Genomic DNA, 20153 nt, shown 5'->3' with positions numbered 1-20153 from the left:
CCACGGGTCAAACTGCATTTCCCAGAAGACACCGCTCTGATAATGTTTTGAGGGTGGAGTTATGGAAAAGCCTGTTATGCATTTATCACTTTGAATCAATTACTGTAGCGTAGACTGTGACAATATGAACTGTAAGAGTGGACATTTAGGAGGTAATGTAGCCCCCTGGTGGAGACTTTGATCATCACTGTCAGAATCAGTGGTTTATACAGTACATGATGTATAAATAAACCAAAAATACACAAAACCTTTTTTTTTTTTTTTTTTACTGAGAAATAGTTGTGCTTTTTGTGAGGATCTATATTTTGATCTGCTTTAATAGCTGTGCATTATAATCACTTTTTCATTTCAGATAAGTTCATTCAGCGTTCATCCTGAAGTCCACGTCTGACACCAGCGTCTCATATGAAGAGTAGAGCCAATGATACGGTGAGCAAGAAACACAAAATATTCTTTATTAAATATACAAAATTTGTGAAACAGAATTGCATCACGTTTGTAAACTTTCCAGTCTTACACGCTACCTTTGAGCACATTCGAACAGCTACTCAGTCAGGACAAATACAATCAAACTTTAACTTAAAACTGCTTTAAAATGGAAGACATGGAGACAAACTGTATTCTATGAGTGCCACATTAAAATACGCCTCTACCACTGGTCTAGGATAAAACCAAGATGGAGGACGCTCTAAGCTCACTGGCTAACTGTTTACTGTGGAAGCCCAGAGCAAGTTGTAAGTGCAGTAGTATTTTGTGATTATCTAACTTTACCGATACTGACATAGGTAGAGCAGAGATGAGATTTAGTGCACGGACATCCACAATGCTTTTAAATGTGGTTTAGTAATCTGTATACTTTTGTGGTTACTCGCTCTGCTCCAAAGATTAAGTATTAAGACTATATTTGGCATTTCACAGTAACATTTGCTCATTGTCTACTGTTCTGCATAATTTTGTGCAGTGTTTCAATACAATGATGAAAAAATTATAATGAGCAAATGCCCCTTTATTTGAAGAGTAAAATGAAGTGACAAAGCAGAAATAAGGCAGCATTTGGTTTATATGCTATAAATTTAGGGAACAGCGTAGGAAGCTGATAAGCTGATAACACATGTGGGCAAAGCATGACATCAGAAAACAGGTGATGCTGCTTGTGATACTGATAACCCAGATAAAAAACACTATGAACTGTGGGTAGACACATCAGTGCATGAATAAATGAACAAGATAAACTGCCTTTTCACTGTAGAAGACACTTTTGAAGGCGCTATAACCAGGTCCTAGCGATGTGGTTGAACAATTTGGTTTGTCCATCCATCAAAAAACGAGTCAAAGCACTTGGTATTGATTAAAAGAGAATGGCTGAGTGTCAGTCCAAAACATCCAGTGTATATGATGAGATGAAACGGGTAAGGTAAAGCTTTATCTGGCTTTATCTTGAGATAACTTGCAGTGTAAAACAAATCACAAAAATATTATGTAAAAAATGTGTTAGCCTTGGCGGTGACATTTAATTCAAAATTTACAAGTACAATAATTTATTTTCCTAAAACTACAAATTAAAAGTGCTATAAAACTGTGATATTAGTCCCTCAGAAATACCCTTCAGTCCTTTAGAATGAACTGAAAGAACAGACCAATTCTTCATTTCAAACATAAGGATCAAATGTAGGCCAAATATTTCTTTGTAAATATTACTGCAAATTAGGCTCACTATGAGTTTATAATCTTAGAATGTAAGGAATGTGATTGACATATGGCACTATGGGGCAGGTGTTAGGATTAAGAGCCTCTCTATTTTATATTAAATTGTTTTATTTATTGTTTTTAGAAGCAGCTTTGAATGCAGAGAGACATTTGATGATGAATGCTGTAAATGTTTAAGTATGTGCATAATTAAGTTAATAAAACAACACACACTTCTGAATTTGGCAATATAAATCAATTAAAATTAGTAAAATGAGCTAGTTATATTAAAAAAGTGTTAATTACTGATTGTCAGTCATCAGGGGCATTGGCACATAACTAACGAGGAGTGACAATGCCTTTCATATAGTGTGGGTGTTTTGGATTGAGACTTCCCCATATTCCGTGATCAAAGTGGTGAAGGTGAGAGTATCATTTCTACAATCAGTGTCCTAAATGAAAGCGTCTGGGTCTTGAAGCCCCTCTGGGAGAGCCCAAAACCGACCTGAATTCAACCTGAGGACCTGCGACGTTCTGCACGTGACCTTCACGCGACCTTCAGACCGCTCGACCATGTGTTTTGTTCAGAGGAGCATGCTGTCTGGAAACCTCTCAGTGCCTGTGTAACTGTATCAAAAGGACAGCCGAGCAGTGAAAAGACTAAAGAGCCATTGTGGAAGTTTTATAGTGAACAAAGCCAAAGGGCGGTCACTTGAACTTGGAGCGCACTTGCAGGAGAGTGGGTTTCTGCTCCATGATTCTCACCAGCAGAGTGTCAATGTAGTCCTCTAAATCTCTGACCTGCGGCTTCAGCTTCTTCAGCTCAGTCTCTCGTTTGGCCAAAAGGATTTTCTGTCGCTCAAACTCCACCTTCTGACTCTGGAGCTCCGCCTCCCGCTGCACCAGCAGAGCCACCAGTTCACTGTGCGTCAGGTGGTAGTAGGAGCCCGCGCCCTCTGTCAGAGACTGAGAGAACAGAGAATTCAATTTACAGATGTGATGCTTAAGGAATGGGAGGTTTACACTACATAGATTACATTTCTTCTTTGAATGCACTCAAAAGAAGGACAGTGAAAACAATCTATTTAAGGGCTGTCAAAAGTACCAAAAAACAGATACAAAAACTGGTATTGAAATTAGATGCTCATTTGAGCAAATATTGATACTAAACAAGTAACATTCACAGGATAGAAATGAACCTTTCTGGAAAAGCTTTAGAATGATCCAGAGCTGTATCAGTATAAGACCACACAGACACACACCCATGGACCACTATGGAACATACCTAGAGGGAGCGATTATACAGATATAAGACCACGTAGTGATGTAGAAGAAACTGCTACGATTTAATGTTAAAAATCCCATGCTATTGTCTAAATAAAGATTGTTTTTATTGTCATCATGGTATCGCAATCAGTACTGCATATAGAGTCGAGTCCTTAGAACTGAAATTGTTTGAAATTTTAATACAGTGACAACACAAATCTATTAAATTTGTGCAATTAGGCGTATGAGAATAATTGGCCTACTTAATTAGTACATTCAATTTATTAACAAATTATGAAATTACATGAAATTAAATGTCACCTATTATGTCCTCTACTTTTTAGATACATACTTAGATCAATAGTCAATCTTTTCATTTCACTATTCTAGCGTTGCTGGATGCCACAGCACGCAAGATCCTCTGAAAATGTTACAGATTACTAATACTTTACACATATGAATCCCTTGTCAAACTACTACTAAAAGTGGTATGATATGAACACTTATAAAATTTAAACTGGTTTTACCCAGAGATGGAAGCAAACATGAATTAAAAAAATTAAAGCAACACATTCCCCATTTGTTTTTCTGTTCATCTCTTGGTATTATATGCTGTACCTTCTTTTTGTCACTGTCATCGCTGCACTGGCTGCTTTTTCCTGCGTTTCTGGTGAACTTGAGCTTCTCAAGCATAGACCGGCTCTCTGTCCTCTTCTCCTCGCCCGCGGTGGCAGTGGTCAGGGGTTTCACAGGGTGTGGACTAAATGGGACCGATTCAAAATGCACAGGGACAAAGTTAGACGTGAACCCCTAACAGCAGGCTGTATACAGAGAAGGAAGACAAGGACCCAGTCTGGCTGCCACACAGGAGGTCTGATTTAACATAGTTCTGCTTTGAAATTGGTGTTCAGTGCCATTTGTAGATTAATTATTAATTAAAAAAAGTGGTATTGATACATACAGCTCAATATTTAACATCTGTTTTTTTTATAATAATTTTAATTAAGTATTAAATAGTAATAAAGTGGGAAAATAACACACTAGAGTGAATTATCAACATAAAAATGTGACAATATTTGACAAGATAAATCATCCAATAGTAATTATAATCTGTCTGTGATCAAGTTGGCATTAAAATGTTTTGCTGTACCCCCAACCACAATGACAGGAAAGACAGTTTCCTGCGTCAAAGACCTACATTTACTATGCATGAGCAAGTACTACCATAACACTGCAGTTAAATCAGGTTTTGTTGTACAGTTTTAGATGCATGTGTCAGATCCTCCGGTGTGACACCAGATACTGAAAGTATAGATTAACCTTTGAAATTCCCCTGAAAGTTAATTTTAGAAACTGGAAGTAGAAGTAGTTAGACAGGTGTAAGATTCCTCATTAATGGAAACAATGGTGAAAATTGAAATTAAATTAACTCAAAATTGAAAGCCTTAATTGCCTGCTTTTGTGCAATCAAACATGTTAAACGTGTTATTACCCCGAGGTGAAAAGGAAATGCTATTGGCGACACAACAACACCTTTTGTTCCCACTGTACACGGCCTCGATTCGGGTTGAGAACTTCGTAAATGACTGAGGCTGTGTGAGAAAGCTGAGAGGGAGGGAGAAGGGGCTTACTATGTGTATGTGTTTGTGCGTTTACGTGTATGTGTGTGTGTTAGAGGGGCGTGTGGCAAGATTCAGGACAAAATAATAACTGCTAATTGGCCCGAGGCTCAGTTTTCCCTCTCGTTTCCACGGAGCCAGGACACACAAGACACCTGCGGCGCCGTCCTGTTAGCACCTGTACGTGAGATCAAAGAGAGGAACCCCACGAGAGCAGGCGGCAATCAAGTCAAGCGGAATAGAAGAAAGCAGGATAGAGACAAATCTGGAAGAAGTGGGGATAAAGTGCTCCCCAAAGCGTTTCTGAGCATGTGCGGCCTCACCTGACGAGCTGATTGGCTGCCTGCTGCTGCTGCTGAGTGGGCAACCCCCGCGAGGCTGCATCGGCGACAGGAGGAGGGGGACAGAGCGCTAGAGGGGAGCTACTGCACTGAGGAATTAGAGAAGGAGTGAAGGGAGAGAAGAGAAGCAGGTCTGGTTGGGGTTTAGAGGAGGTTAACTCAGGGTCACTCCCAAAAGCAGACAGCTGTAGTTCGTCGAAGGCCGGGACTAGGAAGCCTACGGACTGGGAACGCTGCAGAGTGGGGGCTTCCGCTTTCAGACTCTCCTGTTTTGAATGATGATCACTTTGTAAACTAGAAATGTCCACTGGTGTAAAATTCGTCTCAAATATGTTGTCAAATGCTTGGTCCTGATGTTTTGAATACAAATCATTGGCTTGCTGTTTGTGACTTTGTAAAATGAAGTCATCTGCAGCTGTGAGGTTTGACTCAAAGATTACGTCACTATCAAATAAATCTCGACTTATATCATCGAGCACTTCTTCTTTCGAACTCTGTAAACTGAAGGTTCCATCTGTGTAATCTGACTCAATCTTGGCACCTACCCAATCGTCAAAATAACCTCCATTGGGATTGTTTGAAAACACGTCTTCAACAATGAAGTCTTGTTGTGGGGAGACTGGGTCACTTTGTAAAATGAAGTCATCCACTGCTGTGAAACTTGACTCAAACTTTTCTCCTTTCACATCACCAAATAACCCATTGTGACAGTTTGAAAATATAGCATCCACAGGCACTTCCTGGTTTGGATTTTTAAAATTATTTCCCAATTGTGTAAAATTTGTCTCAAATGTATTAAAATCAGAATCAAATCCTCCTTGTTTAATGGTTTTATCATTTGAATGTTTGTTATTAAAGAGGTCTTCTGTGTCTGTAGCTGTATTACTAACCTCCTGGATGCTAATTTGCTTGACAACGAATATTCCATCGATATCCTTGGTAAACATGTCATTTTCAAATACCATCTCTTTAGGACTTTGTAAACTGAAGTTGTCCATCGCGGTGAAATTGGTGAAATTGGTCTCAAATGTTGCTCCATTAAAATCACCAAATAGTCCTCCATCTTGTCTGGCAGGTTGCATATCATTGTCATTTCTGGTATTGAAGAAGTTGTCCAGGTCTGTTGCTGTATGATTTGCCATTTGAATACTATTTTGCGTCAGACAAAGTGTTGAATTAGCAGATTTTTCCAAGTGTCCTGAAGTTGCATGCGTCAGACAAGTTTGATATTCCTGGGAATCTGCGCTCACGTACAAGCTGTGTGCAAAACTGGTTCTGTCTGAGGCATCTGTGTGCGACAGGGAGGTGTCACGACTCAGACTTATGCTGCTTGTGTTTGGGAAATCAGTGAAAAGTGCCACGGGGATAGGTGAAAGCTGATCCCGTTCCACCACATTTGTGTTCTCAATGGCACAAGAGAGTGAGTCGGACAGCCCTGGGGAGGAGGTTGTGACAAAAACTGGAGGGAGGGTTGGAGAGCGTTCCCTTTCAGAAGATTCTATATCTGGCTCTGGGTCAGGATTTGTGTGACATTTCTCAATTTCAATCCCTGTATTGGTGACAGAAGGTGTACTTTCTAGTTTAGAGCTATTTGCGATGGCCTCCTTGGTGTAGTCCTCAATTACAGTTTGCTGGTCTAAGGACATATCCTCTGACTTGTCTGTGAAGTCCTCTTCAGTTTTTTTCTCAAAGCTGCTCTCCAAGTTGTGCACCTCAGCTTCCTCTGAAGACGAGAGCTTGTCTGATGCAGAGCAGGAAGAGAAGCAAGAGAGGCCATCTTCTTCCGCTGAGCTGCCAATGCCTGAAGACGAAGGGTCAGGCGAACTGCTGTTGAACTTTTGATCTGAAATTTCACCATTAGAGTCGTTGGAGATATCTGCGTTCACTTGAGAAGTTTGTTGAGCCTCACCACCGGGTTTACAGTCATGTTCCATGCTGTTTTCTGGGATAGTGTCTAGTAGTTTAGTGAAAAAGTGATGTGTGTCCTTAGTGTCTAAAGTTGTAAAAATGTGCATAGGTTGAAAACATAGGCAGTCATTAGTGGTTTGTTCAGCGTCAGACTTAAGTGGCATTGTGTCTTTATTTATACAATGGAATGGAGGATCACTGCTGGGTGTGTTTGACTGTGTTTTGGGGTCAGAGGTCAGATGGTCTGGAGACTGGAGCCTGCCAGCTGCAAACTCGTCAAAGGAATGGTCCAGTTCTGAGTCCAGCCCTGGTTCTGAGCTGAAAGGATTGGGCATCTTCTGGTTTAGTTTTATCTCTTCACTATTTTCGGTCTCTGCTTTCTTTGGGAAGTCGGTGCTGCGGCCCTCTGTGCTGGACTGCATGTTGACCTCCGGGAAGAGCGTGGCTATAGGAGGACGAGCACTAGAGAGAAATGGCAGAGGCGGCGGTGAAGCATTCAGGGGCTGAGTGCAGGACATGTCTTTATAGAAGGGGTTGTGCAGAGTGGTGAAAAAGGGATTGGAGTGGGACAGGGGTGGAGGTGAGGGCTGTGAGGGGCTGAAGAGGTTAAAAAGGGGCCCAAAGGAGTCTATAGAGTTTCCCCTGGAGAGAGGGGGTGAGTGAGGGGAGTCAGGGTCTGTGGGTGACACCACCCCGCTGTGGCTGTGAAAGGAAACAGTCCTCCAGATTAGTGACCATCACAAACTTGGGTAGATTTAAGAAATTAAAAATATTCTTGATCATAATATAACATTTTCTATCAATAAAGTTAATGCTTTGAGAATATTTAACCAATATTTATAATGCCAGTATTTTAACAAACTGCACAGCGCAGCAGAGTGAATCATTGTGAATTGATTGATCATTCTACATATTTTACAAAAATCCAAAGCTGACAGAGAATTTAAAAAGCACCATCTGTGTCTCTTTTTTCAACTCTTGCTGCAGCTGGTCTGGCTGATTACTTGGCGCTACCTGTGCCAACTTGGCATTTTCCCCAAGAATCTCTGAACGCATCAGTGTGTAAGCCCTGGGTATGTATACAGAGCAGGCCAGAAGTATTGAGTGAACAATATTCCAGAGGAGCTGACCTGGCCTCAATCACAAGGTACCAATACAATACATCCCTGCAGCAGATTATAAGACATAGAACTCTGTGCTACGTGTGGACTGGTCTGCTGTTTTTACAGACAGTATGAAAGCTACAATGTTTTATTATCTTAATCTAAGCCAATTGTTTGAGTGTCACAAGTGACTCAGGTACCATCAGTGAAATGAAGGGACTCATCAAAAAGACATAAAAAAGGTCCATCAAAATATTTAAACTTTGTAAGAATATTACATAGCTATAAACTTGGTCAATATAAATGAGGACTGAAAAAAAAAGTAAAATGTATATATTTATACATATGTTTTTTTCAGAAACAAACACTGCCTCTGCAGTGCACCTCACCTCTGTAACCAGAGCCTGAACAAGGGGGAGCTCAAATATAAGTTAAGCACTTCAGCAAGTGAAACTGCTCTGAGATCAGGTCAAATAATAGGAATTTTATATAATATTATATATATATATACACACACACACACACACACACTTTTCTATTTGAGGCAGTTATAAACAGCTGAAAAAGGTTTGAAGGTTCACAGTCAGTGGATAAAATACAATATATATGCAGTATATAAAATGTTGTCATTTTTGCATAATGTGACTAATAGAGATAACGACTAAGAGCCCTCTGTGTAAATCTCACCTGGGTTTGTTGTGCGAGTCCTTGGATCCAAACCAGCCTCTGTGCCTGTCCTCTGTCAGGGCAGGTTCAGACTGGTCTTTGCTCTGTTTCTGGGTGTCTGCCACACTGCTTAAACTGTCCTCTTCAGGGTCTCCCTGCATGGGCCCACTTTGCTCCAGCGCTGCTGCGATCGCTGCCTTCTCTTCTGCATCAGGCTTGTCGAAGGACCAGCGGCGCCCGTCTCCCAGGATGTCCGGGGGCAGGTCTCTGTCCCGCGGGCTGAGGTTCTGGAGGGACATGGACAGGGGCAAAGGCTTCAACAGTCCCAGACCGTGCGGCGCTGCTGCTTTTCCTGAGTCCAGCGGCTGGACGCTGAGAGAATGGCTTCCGTTAACGCACACTTTGGGCTGAGGCACTGCGATGGTGATCTCACCGGCCTCATCCCCAAACTCACATTTGGGAGAGGACAACTTTGGCGACGTGTTTGCTGTGTGCTCTAGAGAAACAGAGAATGTATACACAAATGTAATGTAATAAAATGCACTTACACATATGTGGTAATTAACTGTATTTGTAGCATGCAGAGCCGTATACCTGGGCTGTTGTCTGCGGTCAGGTTGCTGCTGTTGCTGGGTGAGTTGGACAGGTCAGACACCACCACACTGATGCCGGCGGTGGGGCTGAGGCTGCCCCCTCTGGAGGACGACTCACTGCTCTCTGAGCCCAGGGACGTGCTGGAGCGAGTGTCTGAGGACTTACGCAGCTTCCCTCTCAAGAAGAAGGTTCTCATCTTACTCCTCCGGACCTCTCCGCCCTCATCATCCTCATAGTACTCCTCTCCTCCGCCGTCACTAGGCAACCTCTGCCGCATGCGCACCAGCGAACCGTATCCGCCAGGCAATATGGCCGACGAGGAGTCCTCTTCATTGGAGTGCCTCTTGCCCTTAATGCGCTCCTTCAGTTTAAAAAAGGTGGAGACGCCCTTGTCCTTCATGACCAGGTCGTACATACTGGCCGTTAGATTGTTTCTGGTGAACTGCACAGTGACTTGGATGTCTCCTCGCTCTTTCTCCTTCTTCCCTGTCTTTGAATTCAGTCTGTACCACCTGCAGGAGATGCACAAATGCATTTAGTTAGACAAAACTGTATGAATGGAATAGATATTTCAGTAATTAATTACAGCCACTAATAATAGATATAAAATGAATACATCAATCAGTGTCATAACATTAAGTAACAGCACATTCAAAGCACACTCAGTTTAGATTGTTTGTAATGACATATTTAAGTCAAAGGCTGTAGTGTTGTAAAGAATGGGGCTAAGCTGGGGAATACTGTCCTAGTAATGCCATAACACAACATGTGTTTGTATGTGTGTGTAGTGGGGATAGCATAACTCCTCAGAGGCCTTGTCTTTTGTTCATACAGCAAGTGAGCACAATGCACAGTTGTTACTTAACCACAACTGTCCGAAAGAAAGTAAAATGCAGGCGACCCAGATGGTGAATGCCTTTCCTGCACAGGCACAGAGCAGTTCTTGGAAACAGAGTTCACCAGCCCGAGCCTGCACAGCATGACTCATGGGAAAGTCTCATCTGTTTGAATTAAATGAGAGAAAAAGCCCCCGTTAACAAGTGTTTGTGACACCAACAAGAAGTGATCGGCTCAGGGAGATATAGCGTTATTTGTTTCATTTCCTCTTAAACTGGGCCATTTCAACCCACACATCAACCACAATGCATTTCACTTATTTTAGAAAATCTGAGGCTGTGTCACAAATAATCTCAATATCAAAGAATTAAAATGACATGTAACAGTCTGTCGCCCAGGTCAGTGCTAAGGTTTCAGTTTCCATATTGTATTTTTGATTGTATGTGTGTGTGTGTGTATGTGTATATGTGTGTGTGTGTGTATATATATATATATATATACATACACACACACACACATACACACACACACAACAATGCAACAGTAGCACAACGGGTGTTAGAATATACCACCATGAGCAGAATTTCCTTTTTAATCACTAATTCAGAAAAGAATAAAAGACGAAATCTGCATACTAGCACCTTATTCACCAAATACCAAACATTTAAATAGGTAATTTCATGATGAAGTTACTGTAGATGCAATATTGTGTGGGTAATTCACACAGTATTATGGCCAGCATGTGATAACAGTTTTATCATAAAGACCAATGGAGATTAAACCCTCCTGCACGGACTCATCCACCACAACAAGTGCACACTGGATTATGCAGTGCAGGCAGTTATGCAATAGGACTATTCCACTCTCTGGCCACGGCCCAATGTATTCACCTACACAGAGTTACAATTTAATCATTATATTGAAAGCTTGTTCTGCGATCTATACTGACCAAAGAGTAAATAAAATCATTCCCTTTACAACAGCAGTTTCTGGTGTGAAGGCATCCAAAAATAACAGTGTTTTCTACTTCACAGGGCTGTAGGTGTGGACTAAGGATACACTGACGGAACAACAATAGCCTTCTGACACCGGCTACACCCTGTGGCCAAGGTGGGGTGCACATTCCTCAGACAGATGGCTAAGAGAGTTTGTTAATACTGAAACACAACAGTAATACCAATGAACTTTGAGATTACATTTCTGAAAGATGTGAGTTGGCTGCTTCCAGTCTGAAATTAAAAAATAATAATAACAATAATAATAACAATACTATTACTAAAAATAATAATAATAATAATAATAATAATAATAATAATAATAAGATTAAGAAAATACCTTTAAAGTGAAGACAAAATTTTAAAAAGGTGCTGTACTGGATATTTACTGTCTTAAAACAAGTGAGATCTGTTAGCAGTGGTCTAAAGTTTTTTCTCAATTTGTCAATGCATTCCTAATCCTAGCATTTTCATGATTCAATTTTCAATGAGTCTATAAACGTGTTTCACAACTCTCAGAGGCTAGAATGTGTCATAATAACGTCAACAACTACTACCTGGTTTGCAGATAATCAAACTCTTTACAATTCCATTAGATCCTAAGAGCTGCTTTCACAATACTGTATATCTGTACTGGGGACAAAATACATTTTTACAGTCCCCTGAAATTTTATATAGTGGATGCTGTTGATTATCTGTTTTTGTCACAGACCTTGTTCTGTCACATCCGCACTATCTATAAACATACAAAAGGTTGAACTAGATCTAAGTATGTAACGTTAACTTGACTCAAATAAGAAACTGCAACACTGCAGAAGCAGCAGCCTACATTTGAGCCCACGTACTGGAGCAGAGAGAGAACAGCCTGTTACTGAAGAGGACCCACTTTTCCAAACACAGGAACTAGCACTTAAAACAAGGCCAAATCTATAAACCCAAGTTTGTCTTTTTTCTTTCTAAAACAACAGAAGCTAGACTTTTAACTTGTATGTCACAACTTTCCATTGGAAATCTGTGCTTATATAAATGCCATATAAACAATCAATTTCTGCAGCATAACTCCTCTATCTGCTTCCCAATCTCCAAAACAGGAACTCACAACACTCCACCCCGTCCCCTCATGACACCATCTTTTCCAGCTCAGATATTCCGTCTTATTCTGGTCTTTAAAAGTGTACGGTCTCTTCTCCGCCGTGTATATGATCCCCAGAAACCACCCTTCAAGGCAGTCGAGAGCTGAAATTACAAGTAGGCTATCAACCTATTTTCTCTAGCTCTGCTCAGTCTCCAAGGAGCTCTAAGTGTCTGTGTGGTATCTGAGCAAGACAAAAGGGACTCTTTGACATAAAACTACCCACAGGCCAAACATGTGAGGAATGTAGCAATGTACATTTCTACTGTTTATGTAATCTTTCTTTTTATGATTGTTTGCTTTAAAAAGAATACTGTCTAATGCCAAGGGGCAAGAATTTAACAACATAAAAATCCAAAGAGCAAAGGTGTCACTGATGACAATAATAAACTGCTTCTATTATGATCAACAGCTCCTGGGAGGGGCAAACGAGAGGGGCTGAAATCAGTCTGTTAGTGTGAGCTGTTAAATTACAACATTTGAGCTTGAGTTTTAGGAGTTTTATTTCCCATTAAAATAGATTGCTATATGGTCTCTCTCCCAAAATACGCTCAACAATAAATGGGTAATAAATTATTTTTACTTTTGAAAATATTATATAAGCCACAAAATCTTAAAATAAATAGAGTTTAGAGTGTTAAAATAGAGACAATACAATCCAAAACTCTATTAAAACCAAACATCAAGACAAATCTTGGACAAATTGTGGCTTGATTGAGAAAACAGATCTGAGAATGAAATGCCATGTAGAGATATTTTAAACTTAAGTCCCACCCAAACATTTTCAAAAGCATTTGTAATTGATCCTGTAGCGCAGGCTATTGTGGCACTGATTGCATAACATTTTCTGGTTTATGCAGCTCTCACACACTTTGCCACTCCCATGTAAACAAATTAATATAAAAGATAATGGACATAGGGCATGATATTCTTGTATGGAATTTAAGAACTCTGCACCGTGAAAACAGAGTTTTAGGACTGACATTGCTGACATTAGTTCTGTCCTTGTTGAATGACAGTAGTGTTGTCACAATTCTAAAATACTAAAACTCAGTTTTAATATTAAGGGACACCCTAGATACCTAATACTGATTTCCACACCACAAAACCATTATTATAACAGACATAATAGACAATAGAATGTATTTTTCCAACACAAAATAATGGTAATTTCTTTAATGTTTACATATAGTCCAAATATCAAGACAATTCTAAAACTATTCAGAAAAGATCACTTTTTTTTTTTTTTTTTTTTGGATACTACCAAAATCAGAATCTAGATTTGATACTAGTTTTAGTATCTAACTCTAAGACATACCAATAGCAAATATTACAGCTTACAATGGTAAATAAAGACCGAAATATATAATTTTGTCTAGTAGCCTAAACCAATACCAGATATGCCAGCAGCATCTCATCAAATCAGTGTACTGGACTTGTCCCATTGTGTCTCCTGAGCATGAGCTAGCTTCAGCGGGACAATGAGGAGACGAGTCGGGAGGGCTGTGGTGATGTTTGGGGATGGTCCAGATTCCTGTTCTTTGACACAAGTAGCAGACAGGCCACAAGACCATAACCACATTCCACATCTGGACGCTATGCACTCCAGCCTCACCACTGACTTCCCATGAAATGCTTTCACACAACCGGGTATTATGAGAGAGAACTGCACATACTAAAGCACAGGTTAGCCACAAGCACAACACGATCCCTCTTCAGAGTTGGGGGAAAAAAAATACAGTTTAATGTTTTGGAAGATAGGCAAGTTTGCACACACAAGTTTAATCCTCTTGACAAGTATAAAAGAAAAAAACTTTTCTGTCTCTACAACCATTAAAGCATTTTTCCATTGACAATAGTCTTGCACAATATATTGCAATTTGAGTAGAGGCAATCAACACATTGCAAACACTGCACTTATTTAGGTTAATAGAATGCCCACTTTTTCTAAAATCATGCCGTCTTAACTAATAAGTTACAACATTTTCATTGACATTGAACAAGCAGAACATAGAAAAAAGTCAAATAATCACCTACCTTCCTCTCTTGTTATTGTAACACAGAGATGCCTGGGAGATTGTGCAGTATAAATGGGAATTGCAGCTCAGTTGAATCTAATGTGATAATCTGGTGCATTTGCCCTGAATGGTCCGAGAGGCTGATCCTGGATGTTACTGTTATGTAACTTTAAAAGAGACGAGTTTCTGCTGGACACACTGCACATTACACAGAGCATTGTCTGCACACTGGGAATTTATTCAGCAAATAGCTGAATGTCTTCTAGAACATGTAGCAGTTTTTGATTTTCCACCATAAAAACTAATAACGATGAGACATGATTAGTGGAAGCAGAACTTAAAGCAAACAAATATTATAAAAGTCACCTATAAGCAGCCTTAGATAAACTGTTAATTATTTTGTCACCGCAGAGTTTCTATCATAATAAACATTTCAGACCATATCTCCGTACCCTACTCCAAGCCTTTTTAATAAGTATATTCTGTTTCACAAACAAAAAAATCGAATCAAAATAAAAATCTTAAATCAGAACTAAAAAAAAAAAAAAAAAAAAATTAACAGCCACTGATGCGCTTACATCCTCAGACTGAAAGGTGTTCCCCTACATTTAATCTATCATTCATAAACATTCACCATCATCTTTAAATGTAGGTCACCATATGACACATCAGAGGTGCCAGTAGAAATCTAACAAACCAAGAAGAAAATATGTATGTTATATCCTAAATTGTATGAGTTTGTAATATTGCCATGTTTTATATTATACAAATATGTACAGTAAAGTTAAGTATTTTTCTGTACGCGCTGCCCCACTGAACTGGAAATACCAAAGGGAAAGCACAGGACGCCCACCTTTACAGAAATCTGACACAGCATCTGTACTGATAATGTAGATGCATCACTGCAGCCTCCCACATCAGGCAGGTTCACCATTCATATATTGACCAGGCAAAAAGAACAACATGAATACTGACAACATATCAACACAACGTTGCATTTTTCATGCCATCAAAAAGCTAAAAATAGCTAAATAAAAGATCAGCCTAAGTTTATGATAAAAGCAGTAAATCAGTGTTAAACCTCTGCTCTGACATATCAACAGTTAAATAGCCAAAATAGTCCCGTGCAACATTTTGGCCAATGGATGGAAAAGTTTTATATAAAAATGTGTGACTAAATACAAAAATTCTTTCGATAAAACTGCATCATTTTATCATAAATTATCAAATGTATTATTTATTATAGGACTGATTGTACTACTTTTGAGTGTACTGGCATTTGTCTGTATTGTCTGCCATTTTTTTGACTTGTTTACTGCAATTCTTCCATTCAAATGTGTAAAATGCCAAATGATTATTAAGCCAATGATTACTAAGTCCAGAGAAGGTATCGGTTTGCTTTAAAAAGGCAGCACCAAAGATACAAGATATAAATGATTACGGTACTTCCAATTGCTAAAGACAAACTGACAAAACACAACATCGATCAAAGTTGAGCAGGCCTTTGAAAGAACTATTAATGAAATTACTCACTAAAAGCACACATTTCCATACCAAACATATATTTATAATTTTCACTATATCAGCTATATTTTCCTATAGGTGACACTGAATTGTTGCTTTACCTTTTAGTTCTGTCCATGCTCAATCTAGTGCTGCTCCTGACGAGCCCAGATTCACCGAATGCCACATGGAGATACAAAATGTACCAAGACACTGAACTGCTGACACATCCTCTGTACAAACACAGCCTCACCTTCAAGTGACCAGCTCCGAGTGCGGCCAGAGTAGGAGGCTATGCTCTATTAGCTCAGGTTTACAGGTGCACCAGTGTCAAAACTAAACTGGGCAATTTCATCAAAGGCCATTTCATCACCTGCTGGCACACAATGATAGAGTGACATATTGTATTCTTAATGTAGCTGTTCTGTTTTGTGTTGGAAGGTCTGCCATCACTTTGTTTCCATGGGGATGTTATGCTTGTCTATGATGTTCTGCAGTATGACATTAAACATAACCACCTTGCAATTATTTTACAGGTGTTATCACTCCTTAAAGATACATTGAAAAACAATTCTGTGAGCAGGGTTGCCTCTCCATGCTTCTGACCTGTTACTTTGGCCTGATTGCGTTACCCGTTTGCTTCAATGGAGATAGACAAGCTACGGCATACTATGGAACATTCATGCAAATCAATGACATCTTCATGAGACAAACAGGTGCTCAATTCTCCACTAGAACAGTAGAACACTAGAAACGTTAAGTGTAAGTTTGTAGAGGGCCTCAAACAACAAAAATTAAGTTGATGTTCTGTAACTTAACTGAATGCAGTGGCTACATTGCAGTCTTAGAAATCAACACTGCCCATGTAAGGGGAAGAATGGCTTTTAACAAGGACTATAAATACAAGTACCTCAAAATACATGGTAAATGCCAGGGATGTAGCAGAATAGGACTAGGAAATCAGAACTAGGCCAAGCCCAAATCTTTATGTGAATATAAGAAATTGGCTCTATATCTACCATGAGTACACGGACCACTGCCTTGTTAGAAACTTACATTGATGTTTATAGGCAATGGATATGCACAAGTCACCCACAGTCATAACACTTGCCCAAAGAATTCACAACACAATATCATGACAGCTATCTGAAAACTATGAAGCTGGTGCATCCTCCTTTTACTGCCATTATCATAGCAACAGCTAAATCCAACAAGTTTGAGCTTGTTCTCCATATTCATTTCCCAAGCCACAGAAGAGGAGCTATTTTTGTTCTACTTTTGAAAGGAAAACAATTGTATGAAATTGGTATCTCAGTATACCTTTCAATGCACTTTTTGCCTCACAGTGTACAAAGCAGGCACATACATTTTTCTTCTTCATACACTTTATGAAGGTATTTTAGTGTATTGTACTGTGTGCTTCAACAGCTGACTGTTATTAGATTGGAAATACTATGGTACAAAACAAAATTTGGTTTGTAGCAAAACTGTTACTCAGCAATGAGGCTGCAAAGGCAACAACAGAGGTCTCAATGCAGAATGTTGTGGAGGTTGTTGTGGAGATAGTTCTGGCATTTCTTAGCTGTAAAATTAGACAAGGTTAGCCAATTGTACTCTGTAAAAAAAATAGAATAGGGAACAAAAACTCATGTTACTGCTGCATGATACAGACTGTCCTCAATAATATACCTCAACTATGCAAAACGATTCCTTTTTTAAATCAGATTCTAAAAACAATACTGTTTCTTGGTAGTCTAGTTTTAAATCACCCGGGTGTTTCACCACACTCTAAACTAAACTCTAAACTATTCATATTACTTTTTATCAAAACATAAGTCAGAGAAGTAGAATTATATTTGTGCTAGTCTCCATATTCAGCTTTATCACACTGTGTAAAGGGTGAGCCAGCTTCATACAATACTACTGACATATTGCTCAAATCTGTTTTCAAAAAAGAAGCATGCGATCTATCACACAAGTTTGCTGCACTCTTAAACATCCAGGATGGTCCAGCTGCAGAACGGAGAACAACAACATGTTGTTCTAAAAATACTGTGGCGCTTTCCAATCATAAAACTGTTAGATAATCCCTGGAATTGGGACGGGATTGTAATCCCCACTCAACTACGTCACACCTTTGCTATTAGGAAAACAAACACAGCAGGGAGCTACTACTACTCATGTGGGCATTGGAGTGGTGGGAGAAGTTTCTAGAGAGGCCAGTTAGTTGATACAAGTCGTATGTAGTATGTTGTTGTTTGGTATGAGGTGTGCAATGTTCCCAGAGTTAAGTTATGGGAGGAGAGGGAGAGGGTGTGTCTGCAGGGCCTGGATGCAGCACCAGAGATTTGACAGCTGTGTATAGTTCCTAGAGCAGAACTAGCCTGACAGAGCAGAGTGAATTCAATGGGACAAAGCAGTGCATGATAAAGCATGATCATTCTGTATACTTCACACACATTGCACAACTGTCAGGTGAACTTACTCGTTTTTCACGCCTCTGTTCGCTGTAAACACCTTGTCCAGAGGAATCACTGCCTGTCCCAAGAACACATCTAGCCCAATGAGAGCCCGGTGCATGACGATGAGGACCAGCTCGCTGCCGCTCTCCAAGGCACCTGGCTGCAGTTCAAACGTGCACTCCTCCCTCCACTCCGGCTCGGTTGTCTTCTCTGCCACGCAGGTTGAGTATTTCTCCTTCCCCAGCTGGATGATAGTGTACACATCGCTGGTGCCATTCTTGCCCTTGCCCCGCAGTCCTCTGCCTTTGAGCACCGTCACCTGAACATGTGTCGGTACCCATTTCTGGTCGTCCTCCGGGTTTAGCGAGGACATGTCCACCTCCAGACAGACAGACTGACCTGCCTGTCTGCGCCGAGGAGAGGTGGTGCTGCCGTCCGCCGCTTCCTCCCTGATTCGCGTAGTCACATCAGCTCCAGGGTTGTCGGGCGGTGCCGCATTATGGCTGTCGTGTCTCCTCTCGTAAGTTGCCGGTAGCTCCGTGCACTCGCTGTCTCTGCCGCAGCGGTAGTAGCAGCAGCAGCAGCGTCCGTCCCCTGCCTCTCTCGCCCCGCCGTACGGGCCTCTCTGCGGGCAGCGACGTCACGCCTTTACCCCCCTTCTGCAGGACAAGGAAGTTGAACAGCACTGCTCTAGCACATGGCTGTATGCACACTCCAATCAACACAATGCACTTACCAGGCTGTGGAGGAATGCACGTGCTTCTGCCCACGGGATATCTGCAGCTATATAAACAGCTGCAAATTACACAAACTGACCAACAAACATGTAAAAACACACAAAAAGATAAGAACTGCCTGCATTCAAAGGTCCTCCGGTAACTCAAACAGGTACATCCTCAACGTAAATTTCAAATAAAAGTACGAGAAATACACTGTTTTCATCCATTTGCTGTTTGTTTGGTCGTAGCTTCTCCGTGCTGTTAGCTAGCTCATTCTGGAGTTATGAGGATTCTGAGGATTCTGGGTAAAATCCAAACTAATAAATACAAAATGCAAACTGTGATATATATTACAGTATAAACTTTGCAGAATCTCAACAGTTGATGAGATTATTGCATTAAACATTTTTCAAAGTCACTAATTTAGCTAATACACATTTAATGACGAAAATGCACATTACCGTCTCAGTTGTTGCCGCTCTTGAACCCAACTCTTGTTGCCATAGTAACAAAAGCATGAGTTTTTACACACACTTATTTATGTTTATCTAAATTAAATACAATTTAAAATGAATAAACAAAGTTTATGTATTTGTTAATTTATGTATTTGTTTATTTACTCAAATATTTTTTCTTTGACAAATGAAATACTTTACTTCTGTCACTCCCACTGCGTAAGTTTTCAGCCAAACAATAAACTAAAACAAAAGCATTTTTGATTCTGGGTATTTTTATTACATTACAAAGCTTTAAAAAGATCATTGTCACGTGCCTTTCTCCATGATGGAGAGATTATTGCTGGAATGTTCCAAAGAATGGCAATGGCATAAAACTCAATTGGCCAATTCAAGCCATGTCGGTCAAGTCAGAAGTTTATAGAAAACATAGCCTATTCAATACAAAGAATTTAGGGGGTTGCTAACAAATGAAATACATTCATTCTAATAGTGCACGTCTCTGAAAGAGCCAGCTGTGAATCGTCTGACATCAACATATAGCCTAGGCATAAGCCTATGTGTTAACATATGTTTTCCTACATTCATTAGTTGCTAGTGCCCTTGTTAGTTCTCGTGTCATTTTTCAAGCTGTTTCTGAGTCTATATACTTTATCATTCAGATATATGATTTGTGTTTTGGTCCCATTTTATCATAACTATTAAGATTGAATAGCTCCCTCCCTGTTTGCCAGCTCCCATTCTCTGTACTTATTTGACCTTGGGCTGTGGGCGGTCTCCTCTGACTGAGCACTGAGTTACAGCTTGGCTTGTTGGCTGACTCAAATGTTGGAATAGACCAGTTAACTT

General features: G+C 40.1%; 1 protein-coding gene across 1 annotated transcript; it reads right to left on the bottom strand.

Moving 5' to 3' along the window:
• Positions 1-425: 425 nt before the first annotated feature.
• Positions 426-19136, bottom strand: rab11fip5a (RAB11 family interacting protein 5a (class I)). The gene is made up of 7 exons (XM_033987679.2): positions 18867-19136; positions 18154-18789; positions 9184-9695; positions 8611-9085; positions 4895-7522; positions 3571-3712; positions 426-2652 (listed from the first exon to the last, which is right to left on the bottom strand). The coding sequence occupies exons 2-7, from the start codon at positions 18501-18503 to the stop codon at positions 2395-2397; spliced, it is 4365 nt and encodes a 1454-aa protein (XP_033843570.1). The 5' UTR covers positions 18504-18789; positions 18867-19136; the 3' UTR covers positions 426-2394.
• Positions 19137-20153: the final 1017 nt, after the last annotated feature.

The sequence above is a fragment of the Periophthalmus magnuspinnatus genome, chromosome 22, assembly GCF_009829125.3.
Source record: "Periophthalmus magnuspinnatus isolate fPerMag1 chromosome 22, fPerMag1.2.pri, whole genome shotgun sequence".
Classification (NCBI taxonomy): Eukaryota; Metazoa; Chordata; class Actinopteri; order Gobiiformes; family Gobiidae; genus Periophthalmus; species Periophthalmus magnuspinnatus.
The sequence above is the reverse complement of the archived record's forward strand: the minus strand, read 5'-3'. Positions and strand labels throughout refer to the sequence as shown.